This window comes from Gymnodraco acuticeps, unplaced genomic scaffold, assembly GCF_902827175.1.
Source record: "Gymnodraco acuticeps unplaced genomic scaffold, fGymAcu1.1, whole genome shotgun sequence".
Classification (NCBI taxonomy): Eukaryota; Metazoa; Chordata; class Actinopteri; order Perciformes; family Bathydraconidae; genus Gymnodraco; species Gymnodraco acuticeps.
In genome coordinates, this window is record NW_022991812.1 from 23,425 (window position 1) to 41,921 (window position 18,497).

An 18,497-nucleotide genomic window follows, 5' to 3' on the forward strand; every position below is an offset into this window, starting at 1 on the left:
TGTGTGTGTGTGTGTGTGTGTGTGTGTGTGTGTGTGTGTGTGTGTGTGTGTGTGTGTGTGTGTGTGTGTGTGTGTGTGTGTGTGTGTGTGTGTGTGTGTGTGTGTGTGTGTGCAGCTGAAGAAGAGGTTCACTGATCCTCTGGTGCGTGTGAAGGCAGAAGGAGAGTGGAGTTCAGACCTCGACGCGGTGGTTCTGTACCGAGCGATGCAGCCGTTCCCCTCCAGCTCCTGGGACTGGATCGGACTCTTTAAGGTCAACCAGGGTCATTCAGAATAACAAGGGTTTTAGATGGGATGAATGTGAACGATATTGGGCACCCTTTGTAATAGATAATGCAAACACAAATGAAATATAAATATGATGCGTTCACATTCCCACTGTGACCATCTTGACGTGTGTTTGAATGCAGGTGGGGTTCAGCAGCGTGACGGACTACATCACCTACACCTGGGTCAAAGACGACGAGATGAACTCCAGCGAGGAAGCCACTCAGGTAGAGAGTCCTGCAACACCTTTAATTAAAAAGACCTATGTTTCAAATGATCTACATGACACAGCGTCTTATTTAGACGGTAGAGAACCTAGATGCACGAGGATGGACGAGGAACGGCTAATTGGTGAATTTGAAATAAAAACAATAGAAATTCAAAGCTTTGGATAGCATAAGCTGCAGTGTAGAAATGGCTATGAAAGTCTTGTGACAACATCTATAATAAAATACAAAAATAAAAATAAAACATTGTGCAAGAAGGCTATATACACGTAAATTGAAATTGATATATACAAGAACAGAATGTACAATGTAATATTGTACAGTAAGATGGAATTGATTACGGTTTATTACGGTGATAACTATTTTGATAAATAAGTAAATTGCAAGATGACAAACAGTCAAATCATACATTTATATTAATTTAATTTATAAAGGGCTAAGGACTCAAACAACCTTTACAATAAATATTTCATAGACAATAATACACAATTAAATGAATTGTATACAAACTATAGAACAGACATTTTAATTAAAATGAGGACCCTAACCCTGAAATAAGGAGTTATCCATATGACACATCCTTATTTCACAAAACACAAAGTGTTCTACTTGTGTGTAGTGTCAACATTCAGATATTCTGCAAATTATTTTGCTACTACTTATAGTTGAAGTTACTTCATTGTATTTTATTTGTGTTTTAATTTTTTTTATTTAGATTCTTTTTATTACTTTATAATATTTTTTGTAATAGTTCTAGAAAAAGTTCTATATTTTTTTCAAATTATTTCCTCTTACTGTGTTTTTCTAAGTGAATTCCTTCTATGTGTAAACGTACTTGACAACAACGATATATTTATTCAAATTTAGGACATTAATCGACAACTCTAAGCACCAACTATTCTATTTTTCTATTTTCTATAGACTAAAACCTACCGTTGATAACGCTAATAAAAGCACGTGTGTGTGTGTGTGTGTTTCTGCAGGTGTATGTGAGTAAAGAGGAGATCCCTGTGCGGGGGGGCGATTGTGTGTTGTGTTACTACAGCGGTGCTCTGCAGTGCGTCATCGGAGTCAGTGAACCATTCAAGGTGAGACACACACACACACACACACACACACACACACACACACACACACACACACACACACACACACACACACACACACACACACACACACACACACAATAATCTATAAGTATGTATTTAAAACTGTTTTAAAAAAACTGTTAGGAAATTTAAAAAATGTGAATAAATGTTGACAAGAAATATAAATATAAATATTTGACTTCATGACTAATTAAAGTAAATTACTGCAGTACATAAGAATTTAAAATAAAAAGTGTTAAAACGTGAAAAAAACCTTTTAAAATCCTTTCCAAATGTAGCTTATTACCAATGATATACAAGTCACTTTAGCGTTCTTATGCAGTCAGCGAAGACTTTTTTAAAATATGGTCGTGTCATAATACTCAATGCCGGTTCTACTTAATTTGCATAACAATAAACCAGTCTGAGCTCTTAAACCTGGCCCAGTTTGGCCCAGTCGGACTTCCTTCCTCTCAAAACAATACACTACAATACAAAAGGGCTTTATTGGCATGACCACATTTTAAACATAGTATTGCCAAAGCATTCCGCACAAGGCGTTATGACAGAACAAAATAAACACTAAACATAAATGTAACTAGGGTTACATATTGTAACCCTAGTTCTATAAGCACAGGCGGAGCCCTCTACTGGACTCTAAGGGTACTACTCTCATCAATGATACGCGAGCGTTCACACACTGAAGTTGTATAAACGTAGCCGGCCAATCAGGGCGAGCCTACCTGAATGCGCGCGCAGGCTCACAATATATAAGGCAGCTACACCTCCTGACTGTAAACGCCCTGTCGCCCCACCCATCGACCCACCACACTGCCCCTGACCGGCCTTTGGTTAACAGCCATCGCACCCCAACTTCCGATTGTGACCGTGGAGAAGTTGTGGCCGCAGCTTACTTGGCTGGGCAGAGCCTAATTGGTCTGAATAAGCCCATAGCTCCACCCTGCAGGTGCCAGCGCAAGTGACTACACACTGTGCACCACGTTTCCCAGGTCCCTAAGGAGCATGGGACAACGTAAGTGCATTATGTCCAAGGGGGTCAGATACAGCTTACTGACCCACAGCCCTCCTCCTTTCACCAGTCCTGTGTTGCCCCAGCAAGCACTGACGATGGAAAAGGAGCCAGACATGTCTAAGAGATACTTACCTTATGAACAGGCCTGGCGTAGACCAAGACGCCACCGTGCATAGGTGGACGACTAAAGCCGTCTAGCTGTATGACCCTCGACCTGGAAGAACTCCTTAGGTTCTTGGGAACAGAGGAGGGGTTCAGTCTGAGTGTCGCCCTGCTACGGTCACCGGAAGGCATGAGCAAGCCCCTTGTCCACCAGTAGCTATAGCTAGGATAGAATAGAGCCCAATGTACCGGACAGAGGCTCTAGACTACTTTCCTCGCACCAACGTTCAGTCCGCAAACTGCCTGAAGCAGGGACGTCTGTCTGTCCTCTGACAGAGTGGCATGTAGCCTGCCCTCCTTCTCGATGGGGCGTACACCTCTCTCTCGATGGAGGCGTACACCCAGTGGCGGCCGGCCGCTAGGGGCGCCACCCCCCTCTTCCCACATTTGATTGTCATTAAAAAAATATATATATTTAAAAAAAAAAATTATTTTTATTTTTAATGAACAAGGTAAATATTATATAGTTGGTATCAGTAAAATATATAATCTAAAATAAAATCTCGTTTAAAATTGTGTTACGATGTCTAAAGTTACTGATAAGTCACATGTTTCCTGCCTGGCCGCAGCGTGTATCATTACCCTCTCGTCTGGGCGCTAAGAAAGGAGCCCTCACTCAGCCCCAGCAGCAGCCAACACATTGCTGACTGTTGCTATCTGTAAACTACGCCGCCGAAACATAATTTCAGCCAATCAGCGTCGTCAGATCTGATACTCAAAGGGCGGCAATTTCAGCGCCCGATGCAGTCTGTGAGTTGGTTATGGCTAGAAAGGATCCGTCTTGTGTAAAACTCTCGCGAGAGTTTGCGAGTCACGTGGCTGAATGTTCACGTTTGGCAGGCAGCTTTTCAGTTACGGTCGTTAACATCAGTGGGCCACAGCGAATGATGGTGAGAAGCTAACTATCTATTAATTATGTTAATTACAGGGAGTGTGATTGTAACTGTGTGTGTGACTAGCTGGATGCAAACAGGTAAACGCTGTCTTTTGTTTCCCATGCTTGCTCTTCAAACAGCCGGGGACAGATACTATGTGTCCGTGATAAATAAACACACACACACACACACACACACACACACACACACACACACACACACACACACGCGCACATATTATTGTATATAGTTGAGTTTTGACAGCATCCATCAAACTAGATTTTTTGCCTTAATGGTCTGTTTTCTAATATTTCTGTGTTTCTGAACCACGTCTGTGTCTGCATATAATGTTCGTATTTAGTCTCCTGATTTTACATGGGAATTAAATCATTTGAGTGTTCCCAAAGAACCGGTGTTCTGCAGTTTGTGTGGGCTTACTGTACTGTTGCACAGTTAACTGTAGAAACTATGTCCAGGACAAGGTATTTGGAAGTTTTGGAAGATTCATAGCTAACCACACTGAAGATTATGGAGGTATTGATCAGTCTTCTCATATCTCTAACATCACCAGAAGTCATAATTGAAGGGGTCACTTCTCAAAATTGTCCCCATGTGGTTTATTCACCATTACAAGAGCCCCACCTAAAATAATTTCCACCAGCCGCCACTGCGTACACCTCGCTCTAGACGGGGGCGTACACCTCGCTCTCGATGGGGGCGTACACCTCGCTCTCGATGGGGGCGTACACCTCGCTCTCGATGGGGGCGTACCCCTCGCTCTCGATGGGGGCTGCATTGAGTAAAATCCCCAGATACCCCACCTGCTGGTGAGGTATGGGACTGCTCTTCTTCCAATTGACCGCAAACCCCCAACTTGTTTAGGTGTCAAATCAATTGGGCTGTGTGGAACATCTGCCCATTCCCTGGACCTGGCCATGACTATGAGGTCGTTGAGATAAAATAAAACCCTCATGCCATGGTCACGAAGCGGCTGGAGCGCTGTGGCTACACATTTGCTGAACGTGCGTGGGAACAGGGAGTAGCCGAATGGCAGTCTGTTGTACTCGTAGGCTATCCCCTGGAAGGCAAAACGCAAATACTTCCTGTGTGTTGGCTTTCTAGCAATTTCGACATAAAAGTAAGCGTCCCTCAAGTCGATGGTTTGTGAACCAATCGCCCGGCTGTACCAGTTCCAGTAACTGTAGGAATTCCAACCACTTCGTCCTGTAACAGGCTGTGGTGGATCCCGCCCTTGCTGCCTGGATAGTCTGTATAACTTTGTCAGACAGTCCACCCCTTCTCAGCCTGTCCCTCTCAGGAGCCAAGCCTGGAGAGGTCTGCCCAGAGTGGGTAACGCCCCTATTGCACCTGCAGCGGAAAGGCGTAGAGCAGCTATCTTGGCCATGGCTCGTGTGCAAACGTGTCCACCCCCAAGGGTGGATTGTCCTGACGAGCCAGGGAGAACCACCATTCGTTTGGCAGGGGCCTGCCTCTTGACATGAGGCCCGGCCCCCCTGTTCTCCAGAGAACGCCTTCAGAGATAAACACATTATTTGAGGCCCACAACCACAGGTTCTCCTATTGATGTAAGCCACTGTGGTGCGGTTGTCGCTCCTCACCAGCACATGTTTTCCCTGTAGTAAGGGTTTGAAGTGCTGCAGAACCAGTACTACTGCCTGTAGCTCGAGAAGGTTGATGTGCCCGGGTCTCTGTCAGAGGCCAGCCACCACTTATAGCTGTTTCTAGGTAGATCCCTCCCCTTCAGCAAATGCTTTGGGGACCCCCAGTATCGGGGGTTGCCCTCCACTGAAGTAGTCCACATCATGGTCACCAGACGTCGTTTGTGCCTCTTGGGATTTCTAAACGAACCAACATGAAAAGGGCAGAGCCTCCGCGTAGGTCCTTGAACGTTCCGCGCACGGCCAACTCTCGCGGGGGCACGCACGCTTCGCTGTGTTCACATTAACGGCAAAGTTAATGCTGAACACAGTAAGGAGCTGAGGAGTAATCAGCGAGACGCCCAACACACCCTACACATATTCTATAAAAAATATTCCAGCGTTTTCCCTGTCATGCGGCAGCAGGGGCAGAGATTCTCCGCCCAGCCTGCTGCCTGTGCCATGCTCTCGTCGAGGGGATTTGAGGTCTCCGTGCGGCCCCGCACCCTCAGAATACCTACCATTTCTGCCACCGGAGCTCTCGTTTTCAGTGGCTGTTGCCACGACGCCTCCACACACTGCCAGATATCTGGCAATGGGGGCGAGACGAAAGCCGGTTGCGCCGGGCGGGCCGGACTGGACCGTAAAACCCCTGGCGGAGGCGGCTGGCGGAGGCGGCAGTGGTGGGGGGACGAAGTAACCTTCTTCCTCCTCAGCAAAAGGAGCCATAACCCGCACGGCTGGGATGGCGAACGTTGGTGGCGTCGCCTCTGCCATATTCTGGTCTCCCACGTCCACCACCTCAAGCTCGTCTTCGGCGTGGTCTGGTCCCAGGCACTAGAAACAGAGCTGGTGGGGATTGGCGCCCGCTATTAAGCCGGGCACGGGTTTCCTGCAGGGGCGATTCCATTTGCTTGCCTGGAGGTAAGATACTTATTACTTGTTTTTTTCGAGTGCTTTTCTGCTCAGGTGTTATCTCGCTCGCTGAAGAGAAAAGGATGGCAGTCAGGAGGTGTAGCTGCCTTTATATACTGTGAGCCTGCGCGCGCATTCAGGTGGCTCGCCCTGATTGGCCGGCTACGTTTATACAACTTCAGTGTGTGAACGCTCGCGTATCATTGATGAGAGTAGTACCCATAGAGTCCAGTAGAGGGCGGAGCCTGTGTGAGATAGAGCAGCACAACACAAAACATACTGTAAAATAAAATCTATATATATAATACATATATCTGTCTTTTAGGTCCTTGCTTCGAAGGTTGCCATCGAGGAAGGTTTTTCTCCGGAGAGAATCAACGATCTGGATCAAATCGTAGCGGGTGAAGATTTCCATCAGTGATTGTCAGTGTGGTTCGATCCAGATCCAGATCCAGAGAAACACAGCAGGATGTTTAACCTCACTGTGATTCCCTTTAGGCAGAATTATGGCCTGTTTATGCTGTTACATTTGCTCTGACCTCTGACCTCTGACACTGTGACTCAGGGTCAGTTCACTCCTTTTAAAATGAGACTTTCTCTACAGTCCTTCAACAAGTGGCTTAATCCCTGAGGAAACAGAAAGTGCTTTGATTTTGATTTAATGTTTGAGGTAATGAGGAATGGGAGGAAACAGAAAGTGAGGTATGTTGTTGGATTTGTTTAGATTATGTATGTTTTAACACATGTAAATGCTGTGTAAACGCTGTGTGTTTATTATGAATATGTAATTAGATTGGAAAGGTGAAAGCACTCGACTGCTGCTGTAATGAGAGGAAAAAGGGAGCTGCAAAGTTAGCAAAACACATTGATTTTTTTGTCATTTTGCAGCAAAATCAGCGATTAAATGTCAATTGTTTTACTTAGAAAATATTAATTTGTATCCTCGAAGCCATTCCTGGGGAAAAAACAACACATTTAAATTATACCAGACTTTACACTGGATACACCTTTATTAAAAGTACATATTTAGCTGTATTTTCCACATCTTAGAAATGCTGTTTTCTCACAAACCCGATGAATAAAAGTTAAAATATTTAAAGATATCTACATAATCAAACATTTACACATGTATACAAAGTCATACATTAAGAGGCATCAATACAAAATGAAAATATAACGGCACAAGAGTCAATATATACAAAAAGAACAGTCACTTATAAACAGATGACGATGAATATATTCACAGTCTTTGTTCAGGAGATAATCAGAGCTTTGAACTGACATTTAAGAGGAAATGTGAAAAAGGAGAAGCTCCAACTAAAGATGAACATTAGGTTTCAAAGTCTGTGGGAACATTTATATTTCAGAACTTTAGTTTTAGCAGAAATACAACTTTTATTACTTCCAGCGCTGTAGACTGCGTGTTAGCATAGCATTGATAGTGGAGAAAATACATTTTAAAGAACAATGATACCAGTTTTTCTACATCGTTGCTGCACTGTTCACATTTCAAAAGTAGTTTGGATTAACTCAGAAGTATTAAATATTGGATAAAGATTATAATGAAACCCTTTAAAATCGTAATCATAATACAAATACACCTTTTGTCTCTTACCTGTAGTGCCATTCAAACATTTTTAAAGTCACATTTTTAATATATTGGTTGTAGAAACGTCCAATAATTAGCACTACAGCTAAGAGGGAAGATGTAAACCTTAATTTGTATTCATTTGAATGTATAGAGGGGGAACTGAGGAGGTGAGATTGGCTAAAAAACTCTTAATTTAGAAATATTCAGATAATTATTCAAACAGGACTGATTTTAATCTGTGCTCTGTAAGTTATTATTTTAAAGGTTTGACATTATGATTTTTTTAATGTACACAATCCTAGGTGTTTCAGTAATACGCTGCTGTAGGAAAATAAGAGAATATTTAGCAGTTTTTTATTTTATTGTCACATTTATTAATTAAGCTTCAGTTGTTCCTGGAGGACTTAACGTATATATATATTTAGCTTATTATTCCCAGTTTGCTTACCCACCAGCACCTTGTTAAAATGTTAAAGTGATGCCAGAAAACAATATTTCTGTTCCTCAAAAACTGTATAATTACTCCAGAAATATGACCAGTCAAAAAGAGTTGGTCGGCCCTTTTGGAGAGCAATGTACGGCAACCCAAGAAGGACATTTCACACAGCAGCGTTTCACAAAGAAGAGAAAAAACACTCAAACAACCAGACGACATTAATAATAACAAACTTTATTTATATAGCATCTTTCATGCTTGAAGTGCCCCAAATTATAAGCCAAATTAAAAAGATTGGTCTTTAATTTACTTTAAATGTTTTGAATCTGAACGAGAGATGAGTTATTGTTATTACAACGTGATTTCCAGATTATTTGAGAACTCCTTTTAGTGGGTTAATTACATTCTTACAATAAGTGATAAATGGATTTAACTTCAGCAAACTGGAGAAATGAGAAACTGTAAATGTAGGCAATCATTTATGGAATTAATAATTAATATCTTAAAACGTTTTAGTCTGGCCTAAACATTCTCTGTTGAGATTCCTGGAAAAAAAAGTTGATTCAAGAACAAAACTCTGTTATTAAATCAGTGTTTTTCAAATATAGGATAAGTATTGCTAAATCTGAAAGAGCTTCCCTAGCTTTTGAATTTCTATGATGTCCTATTTGGGTCGTCTTTCGTAAAATCAGGTAGTCATACCCCCCATATTGGACAGTTACGTACGGCAACCCACATAGGACATTTGACGTCCAGACGGCTGCCTGGATTGTACTGCGCAAGAATGTGTTGATCTGCCATAAATGTATAAACGATAAGAAATAACAGAGCAATTCCAAAGCTGGGAAATTTTTTAGACTTAATGATTGTCATATTAAAATACAGATTTAATAACAGTTTCGTTCTTGAATCAACTTTTTTATGGAAAATATTTTATGTAATTTCCCTTTTTTCCAGGAAGCTCAACAGAGAACGTTTTGGCCGGACTAAAATTGTTCTAATTTTACATAAAATGAAAGACAGTCATTCACATTTAAGAATTATGTATACATTATTAATGCCATAAATGATTGAATTTACTCAACCCACTAAAAGGACTTATAATAATCGGGAAAATACATTGCAATAGAAATAACTAGGTTGTCGGGATTTGGGAGTTTTTTTCTCTTCTTGGCGAAACGTTTCTGTGTTAAATGTCCTACTTGGGTTGCCGTACGTAGCTCTCCAAAATGCCGGATATCGGGAAGTCACAGCACCATCTTGTATACGGGCGTCTTGAATTCATATATCTTATAAACAAGATCAGCGCCACAGTATTCATACTATATTTCCATTCCTTTTTTAACACACATAGAGAATTGTTGCACTGTTTATTGTTCATGATTATTTATAGCTTATTATTATAAGTGTGTACGGAGGAATGTGTGTCAGAAAACGATGGATTCAGCAAGTGCCTCGATCTGTATTTATCGTTAATATTCCTCACGTTATTTATCAGAACAACGCCTCCTATTCTCAGATTATAAATTTCTAAACCTTCACCCTCACACAGAAATCCTCTGTTGAATCTAATTGTTATTGATTAGCTGGAATCAGAAATATTAGCCAGTTTATATTATTGTTTTTGTTTGACTTTGTATTAAAACGTGACCTTTTAAAATATTGTAAAGTACTGTAAGAGAATAGCAAAGCGTTCCAAATGCACATTAAATACGTCTTTTAACTTCAATCTTTGTGTGGTTTGTTACTAATCTGCTCATTCTGTATTAATAACGTGAAAAATATGACAACGACAATAAAACCTTCGAATCTTGAATGAAAATATGTGTGAAAAAAAAATAATTTATCAATTTTTTTTTTTTTTCATTGGAAGCACATTCCACCTGTGTAGAGACAGCTGGCGTCTGATTGGAGGACTGCAGAAGTATGTGTGTGTGTAGATTGGAAAGTGTGTGTGTAGCCTAGCATTACTATACTTGTGGGGACCTAAATATGTTTACATAGTCACGTGTGAGGACTCACCTCCCTTATGGGGACAAAATGGAGGTCCCCATGAGGGGAATCATTGATTTTAGTGTGAAGACTTGGTTAGGTTTAGGGTAAGGGTTTTGGGGAACGGGCTCTGGGTCAATATTTTGTGTTTAAAAACCTGTTTAAAAACTCCTGTAGTAAAACCAAAAGTTTATAAAAGCCCGGTTTGGTCTGGGTTAAAAATGTTTTTTAAAAATTGAATAAAAGGGATAAAAGAGAGCAGCGGCTTCAGCACAGAGCGTAGGCGGCGGGGTTAAAACCTGTACTCCTGCCCCCCCGAAGGGGTTCCGAGGCTGCGTTCCACAGCATCTGGTAAAATACCTGGTAAGTGGGTTAAAAAACATCTGGCTAAACGGACCGAGGTTGACTTTGTTTAAAATTGGCATGCAAGTAAAATTAGTGCTGGTAATAAATATCACATCAACCCAAATGTTAAAATATGTATAATAGAAAACAAATATGTAAAATATAAAATACACACGGGTTAGTAGGCACACAGGGGGGGGGGGGGGGGGGGGGAATATCTTAAAATAAAGTCAACCAAGTGTCCCTAAAAGTGTTTAAAACCCAGGCCGAGGTCTAGAGAGGTGGGGCAGGTGGGACATGGGACACGCCTCGGATGATGTTTAAAAATACTTTATTAAGGGGTTATTTCAGGGTGTTTCCCTGCGGGAGGCTCCAACATCCATTTGAAAATGGAAAGTAATAACTAAAATATAAATAAAACAATATAAACAATGTTTAAATATTATTAATATTACTTAATAATATATTAATTTAATAATATATATAAAAAATAATGAAATATATAATCTCCTCATTTGGAACCTAATGACATAAGAAAACATGCATTACATCTGGCTTGTCGGGAGTTTAGCCGCTTCGCTGACTGGATGTAGGCGAGGTTCTTGTGGTCTGTCCAGATCAGGAATGGCTGCTTGCTGCCCTCGAGCCAGTGTCTCCACTCCTCTAACGCCAGCTTTACTGGCAGAAGCTCCCGGTTACCAAAACCATAGTGGCACTCAGCAGGAGAGAGACGGCGTGAAAAGAAAGCACAAGGATGAAGGATGTTATTGGAACCAGCAGTTTGCGACAAGACAACTCCCACCCCAGTGTCTGACGCATCTACGTCCACAATAAACTGCTTATCAGGGTCTGGCTGGATGAGGATGGGAGCAGAGGTGAACAGGGACTTGAGTCTGAGAAAAGCCTCATTAGCTTCTGGGGTCCAGAAGAACTTAATTTTTACAGAGAGTGAGAGGTGCAGCAACCTTACTGAAGTTCCTGATGAAGCGGTGGTAAAAGTTGGCAAAGCCCAGACATCTCTGAAGCTGCCTCCTCGTAGTTAGGGTTGGCCACTCCACCACAGCCTCGACCTTTCCAGGATCTTCCTCCACCCTGAGTTGCCTTCTGGTGGAACTCACACTTCTCAGTCTTGACATAGAGCTTGATCTCCAGCAGTCTCTGAAGAACCTGGTGGACATGGTTCTCGTGTTCCTCCTGGTTCTTGGAGAAAATCTGAATGTCGTCTAAGTACACAAAGACAAAGCGGTTAAGGAAATCACGCAGGACATCATTGACCAGAGCCTGAAAAACTGCTGGAGCGTTAGTGAGACCAAAGGGCATGACAAGGTACTCAAAGTGACCTAAAGGGGTGTTGAAGGCCGTCTTCCATTCATCACCTTGGCGGATACGGATCAGGTGATAAGCGTTACTAAGGTCAAGCTTGGTGAACAGGGTTGCCTCTTGGAGAGGTTCAAAAGCAGAGGTAACAGGTACTTTTTTTAACAGTGATGTTGTTTAACCCATGAAAGTCAATGCAAGGTCGCAGTGACTTATCCTTCTTGTTAACGAAGAAGAACCTGGCACCCATGGGGGAATAATCCCAGCAGCCACTGAGTCAGTGATATATAGCTCCATAGCCTCTTTCTCAGGACGGGACAGGTTGTAGAGGTGGCTGGTGGGTAAAGGGGCCCCAGGAAACAGATCTATGGGTTAGTCGTAGGGCCGGTGGGGAGGAAGGGAGTGAGCCCTCTCCTTGCTGAAGACCAATCTCAGGTCGTGGGAGGTCGCAGGAACTCCAGTTAAATCTACAGAAGCAGCAGAGCAGATGGCAGGGTTGGGGGTGACCAAGACACAGGGTCGGCGTCATGGGGGGTCATTCGCGGGCCATGCCCCCCCAAATGAGTCACTGTGCCCCCCCAACGCAGGGTGGGCCAGCCTTGCCACTTTGCCGTTTTTTCTTTTTTTAATCATATAAGTTAAAACGTTTCCACTAAAGGTGAAAGTGTGAAATACATCAGAAATAAATAATACAAATATAAAACACAGCCTGAGGTGTGCTCACTGCTGCTCTCTGATTGGTGTGTTGCTTGACCAATGAACCCCGACCTTTTTTTTGTTATCATTACGTGGCTGTGTGTTTAGATGAAAGCCCAGTGGCGATCTGTTCATCTGTCACACTGATTATACAGTAAAGCCATCGAAAATAATATGATATACAGTACAGTACAAGTACATGGGTCTCTGTGTTTCATTCAAGCTCCGCTCTGTGTGTGTGTGGCACGAGCGCATTTTGTGAGTGCGCGAGCGGTAACGTGGAATGTTGTTAGCATTTGGTTAGCTAGCTATGCTAACGGATATAAAGAGCTGTTTCTACACCAAGGTGGAGGAGAGTCCTCTCCTGTCAAACTGAGAGGATCGTATAACGTCAGCTCAGTGAGGTAAGGACTCTCTCAGTGTTTAGATAGTTCACTTTAGTGTAAGTTATCTCAGTGGGTCTCAAACGGTTTGGTCACCATTTATGTAAGTATTTTCGAGGAATACCTTTATATGATCATTATAGTTATTAAAGAGAGAATAAATGAAAAACGGGTATGAAATACTATTGGACAGTAACACAAGAATACAGTTTAAAAGGGGAGTGATTAGTAAAATATCCATAAAGAAAAAGTACATCTGTGTACAGTTCTGTTTCATATGGATGCTGAGAGATGTAGGCTATCCATAGATCTCTTCACTTTGCTCTCAAAGTGCACCAGATTGATGCTTTTAACTTCAATATTTTAAAAATAATCTTCCCGGGGGAGCATGCCCCCAGACCCTCCTAGAGGAGGTTAGGTCCACCCCCACCTAAAACATGTTCACATGGATAGGATACTAAATACATTTGCACACTTTTTATATGATGGCCTATGTCCATATCAAATCAAATCAAGTTTTATTTATATAGCACATTTTTCAACGATTTTTGGTTGAGCCAAAGTGCTGTATATACAGTATAATACAAAATAACCTACATTAAAGACACTTTACAGCAAATACAACAGCACAGTTTGTGCAGAATATCAGTATGAGAAAACAACACCCTCTGTCCTTATATGTTTCTGTTTTGGTGGTCGTGCCACAACCGTGCATGAATGCACAAGTCATAGGTGCGCTATACAATAGCACTACACCCCTGCAATGTGTGTGAAAGACAATAGACTTTACAGCATGTTTTTTTAAATTGAAGTTGCGTTGGTGTTTGTGTGTTGGTTGTTGACGGCAGTGTGTGCCCCCCCCGTTTGATTTGTTCTAGAGCCGACCCTGCCGAGACAGAAGGCACGATAGATAACAGACAGTTAGCGAGACAGTACTGATCCCATTCAATGATTCTCCCTTTAGCCCAATCAATGTGTGGGTTGTGGGTGCGAAGCCACGGAAAACCTAATACCAGAGGTGTGGATGGTGCGGAGATTAACTTCAACTGGATGAGCTCTCTATGGTTGCTGGAGGTGATCAGTGTCACAGGGCTTGTCTGTTCTGTAACTGAGGAGATTATTTGCTCATTAAGTGCATAGGCTGTTAAAGGTTCATCCAATAGCTCCAGGCAGAGTCCCAGCTGTTCAGCTAGTTCACGGTCCAAGAAACTATCCTCAGCACCCAAATCAACGATGGCTTGGAGGGGCAAAGTCATGGTGTTAACACAGATCTTGGCGGGTATTAGAAAACGGCGCAGGGAAGGGGGTTGAGAAGTTGGCTGTGGACTCGTCAGGACCCCCAATCTCACTGACGAGCTCTCACGTTTGGGCAGACTGGGCAGTTGGCAATGAAATGCCCGGCGTTGCCACAATGCATGCATTGGCCAGCACTCATCCGGCGCTGACGCTCCTCCGGTGAAAGTCTATCACGTCCCAGTTGCATAGCCTCCTCATGAGAAGTGGTGCGCATGCTGGGTGGCGAGAGGACGGAAGGAGACTTAAACATAGAGGGGACAGAGTAAGTGGAAAAACTGGGCTTACTTAGTGAGACTGGTGGAGTACGCTGTGTCCGCTCTGCTCAGCGTTCCCGCAAACGACAGTCTAGACAGGACACCAGGGAAATCAGATCTGGGAGATCTGCTGGAACGTCTCGAGCTGCCAATTCATCCTGGAGCTGATCCTTTAAACCTCTCAAAAACACCGCCTTGAGAGCCGCCTCGTCCCATCGAGCCTCTGCAGCGAGTGTGTGAAACTCGATGGAATGCTCGGTCACAGTCCGGTTTCCCTGTTGTAAACTGGGCAGCTGATTAGCGGCGGAGCCAGAATAATTGGGATGATCAAAAACAGCAGAAAACTGATCTGAGAAACACTCAAAACACAGAGAGACATAATCCACTGATGAGCTCAAAGCCTCTGCCCAGGTTAAAGCCTTGCCACGGAGCAAACTCAGAACATAATTAATCCTGGTGACATCAGCTGCAAATGAAACAGGATGCTGGCGAAAAACCTTGTTGCACTGAAAAAGAAATCCTCTGCATTTATCCACTTCTCCGTGTGAGGGAATGCTCTGGTTTTGGGACAAAATTAACATGGGATCACTCCGGTCATTGTACGTACTTCGTCTCACTGGAATATTAACGGTCAGATTGAATACAACATGAACCCCATTTCTTCAGCCAATGACGGGACAGTTTTGAAAGTGACAAAACACTGTTCCACACATTTAAAAACACTTAAACAATGTTTACCCAGGATGCAGGCGCTTGTAAAATGCGGTGATGCGCCTTGGAGGTATCAGACTATTTAAAACATGTATACCCAGGATTCAATCACTTTTCCTTGCTTGTAAAGTGCTGTGGAGCAGCCTGTTCTCTGGGTAAACTGTCTTTGCATTGTAATTACTATTTCTGTTATCACTATCACCACTTTTCCCCACGTTTCAAACACTTATTCCTGGGTAGAAAATCCATGTGCTGCATGGTGCTCTCTGGGTCTCTGTGAGTCTCACACCCTGCTTGTCTCTGGGTCCTCTCTCCCTCTATTCACATCACTTTTCCCCACCTTTCAAACACTTATTCCTTGGTAGAAAAGCCATGGTTCTCTCTGGGTAATGTACCCATGATTCAAGCTGCTTTCCTGGGTTTTAAAGTGCTGTGAATCAGCCGGTTCTCTGTGTACATTCTGGGTGGAAGACCCATCTGCTGCATGGAACTCTCTGGGTCTCTGTGAGTCTCACACCTTGCTTGTCTCTGGGTCATCTCTCCCTCTATTCACATCACTTTTCCCCACGTTTGAAACACTTATTCCTGTGTAGAAAAGCCATGTGCTGCATGGAGCTTTCTGGGTCTCTGTGAGTCTCACACCCTGCTTGTCTCTGGGTCCTCTCTCCCTCTATTCACACCACTTTTCCCCACGTTTGAAACACTTATTCCTGGGTAGAAAAGCCATGTGCTGCATGGAGCTCTCTGGGTCTCTGTGAGTCTCACATCCTGCTTGTCTCTGGGTCCTCTCTCCCTCTTTTCACACCACTTTTCTCCACGTTTGAAACACTTATTCCTGGGTAGAAAAGCCATGTGCTGCATGGTGCTCTCTGGGTCTCTGTGAGTCTCAGACCCTGCTAACAGCAGTGACCCTGCTGCCAGTATTATGAACAGATTGATCAGTTTCTAACAATACTTTAGCCCACATCAGAGCCCTTTTCCCTGGGTAATAGAGGGGGGGGGGGGGGGGGGGGGGGGGGGGTGATGTGCGCTGGGTCTATGGGTGTCTGTGTGTGTGGGTCTCTGGGTCTCTATGGGTCTCTGTGGGTCTCTATGGGTCTCTGTGAGTCTCAGAACCTGCTAACAGCAGTGACCCTGCTGCCAGTATTATGAACATATTGATCCGTTTCTAAGAATACTTTAGCCCACATCAGAGCCCTGTTCCCTGGGTAATAGAGGGGGGGTGATGTGCCCTGGGTCTATGGGTCTCTGTGGGTCTCTGTGAGTCTCAGACCCTGCTTCTTCGGGGTGCTGGAGAGTCATTTTCAGGCTCCTCTCCACAGTTGTCCCCCTAAAAATAAATTATAATCATTATGTTTGCATTTAAATGATTTATTTTATCATTAAAATGGTTCCCTAATACAATGCATATAGTCTGGAGCTCACTGGGGTGCTGCATATGCATTAATCAGGCGTTTTAACACTTTTTTCCCCATGAAAATGATTTTTAATCACTATCATGGGGCTATATAAATCAAATTCCGGGTAATTCGGAGCACAATTGTACCTTTTACTATTTAAATGTATATGTATTATATATTTTTGGGCTATAAAAGTGACATTTATGGGTGATTCTGTCAGTTTATGGAGCTTTGTTCACAAATCCTGGAGGTTCCAGGCCGAATTTGGGTACTCATAGGCGGCCTGCCATACGCACCCACCCGTGGAAAGAAGAAAACAGTTAAGAAAACGGTCAATTATATCTTAAAATAATCAAAAATGTGCCAACGTAGAAGGAAGGGGCTCGAAAAAGCTCAACCTGTTGGCGCTTCGATCCGAAGCCCCGGACACTTTTCTACTTCTCCGTCGCATCTTACAACGGAGAGGGGAAAATCAGGTTCCCCTACTCCGTTGAAAAAGTTAATTCATCCATTTCAGACTACTGTCTGCACGAAATCGGAAACCCGTTTTTTGAGAGGACTCAGAACAAAAACGGCTGTCTGATGTCCTGGAGGAATTGATCCGCTACATGTGCTGTTTGGCTCGGATAGATTTGTTGACTGGAGACCCCCCTGCCTGGTTCTTACCAAACTTTACGTTTTTGAACTGGTCTCTGGAGAAATGTAAGGGGAGTTTGAGGGGACTCTACCCGCATTATGAGGCACTATTTTCGGATACATTTTCTCAGTTTCACCCAATTTCTGTGGTTCTCCAAAAAGATAACTCAGACTTTTTTCTGACTGGAGGAATGTAAGGGGAGTTGACAGGGCACTCTACCCGCCTTATGAGGCACTATTTTCGGATACTTTTTTTTCATTTTCACCAGTTTTCCCAGGTTCTCCAAAAACTTTAATCTGACTATTTCGCCTCTGGAGGAATGACATGGGAGTTGACAGGGGACTCTACCCGGGTTATGAGGCACTATTTTTGGATACTTTTTTACATTTTCACCCCTTTTTATGGTTCTCCAAAAAAGTTAATTCAGACTTTTTTCTGACTCTGGAGAAATGTAAGGGGAGTTGACAGGGGACACTACCCGGGTTATGAGGCACTATTTTCGGATACATTTGCTCAGTTTCACCCAATTTCTGTGGTTCTCCAAAAAGTTAACTCAGACTTTTTTCTGACTGGAGGAATGTAAGGGGAGTTGACAGGGCACTCTACCCGCCTTATGAGGCACTATTTTCGGATACTTTTTTTTCATTTTCACCAGTTTTCCCAGGTTCTCCAAAAACTTTAATCTGACTATTTCGCCTCTGGAGGAATGACATGGGAGTTGACAGGGGACTCTACCCGGGTTATGAGGCACTATTTTTGGATACTTTTTTACATGTTCACCCCTTTTTATGGTTCTCCAAAAAAGTTAATTCAGACTTTTTTCTGACTCTGGAGAAATGTAAGGGGAGTTGACAGGGGACACTACCCGGGTTATGAGGCACTATTTTCGGATACATTTGCTCAGTTTCACCCAATTTCTGTGGTTCTCCAAAAAGATAACTCAGACTTTTTTCTGACTGGAGGAATGTAAGGGGAGTTGACAGGGCACTCTACCCGCCTTATGAGGCACTATTTTCGGATACTTTTTTTTCATTTTCACCAGTTTTCCCAGGTTCTCCAAAAACTTTAATCTGACTATTTCGCCTCTGGAGGAATGACATGGGAGTTGACACGGGACTCTACCCGGGTTATGAGGCACTATTTTTGGATACTTTTTTACATTTTCACCCCTTTTTTATGGTTCTCCAAAAAAGTTAATTCAGACTTTTTTCTGA

The 18,497-nt window shown here is 43.1% G+C and overlaps 1 protein-coding gene across 1 annotated transcript in view; it reads left to right on the top strand.

The window, feature by feature from the left end:
• The window catches only part of LOC117535264 (inositol polyphosphate 5-phosphatase K-like), a gene marked incomplete at its 5' end in the record, with an annotated part of 29,670 nt that extends 19,596 nt beyond the window's left edge, over positions 1 to 10,074 (top strand). Inside the window, 4 exon segments of the mRNA XM_034199663.1 lie at positions 116 to 253; positions 411 to 494; positions 1,478 to 1,582; positions 6,551 to 10,074. Of these exon segments, the coding sequence (XP_034055554.1) occupies positions 116 to 253; positions 411 to 494; positions 1,478 to 1,582; positions 6,551 to 6,646 (423 nt within the window).
• Between the last annotated feature and the right edge of the window lie 8,423 nt (positions 10,075 to 18,497).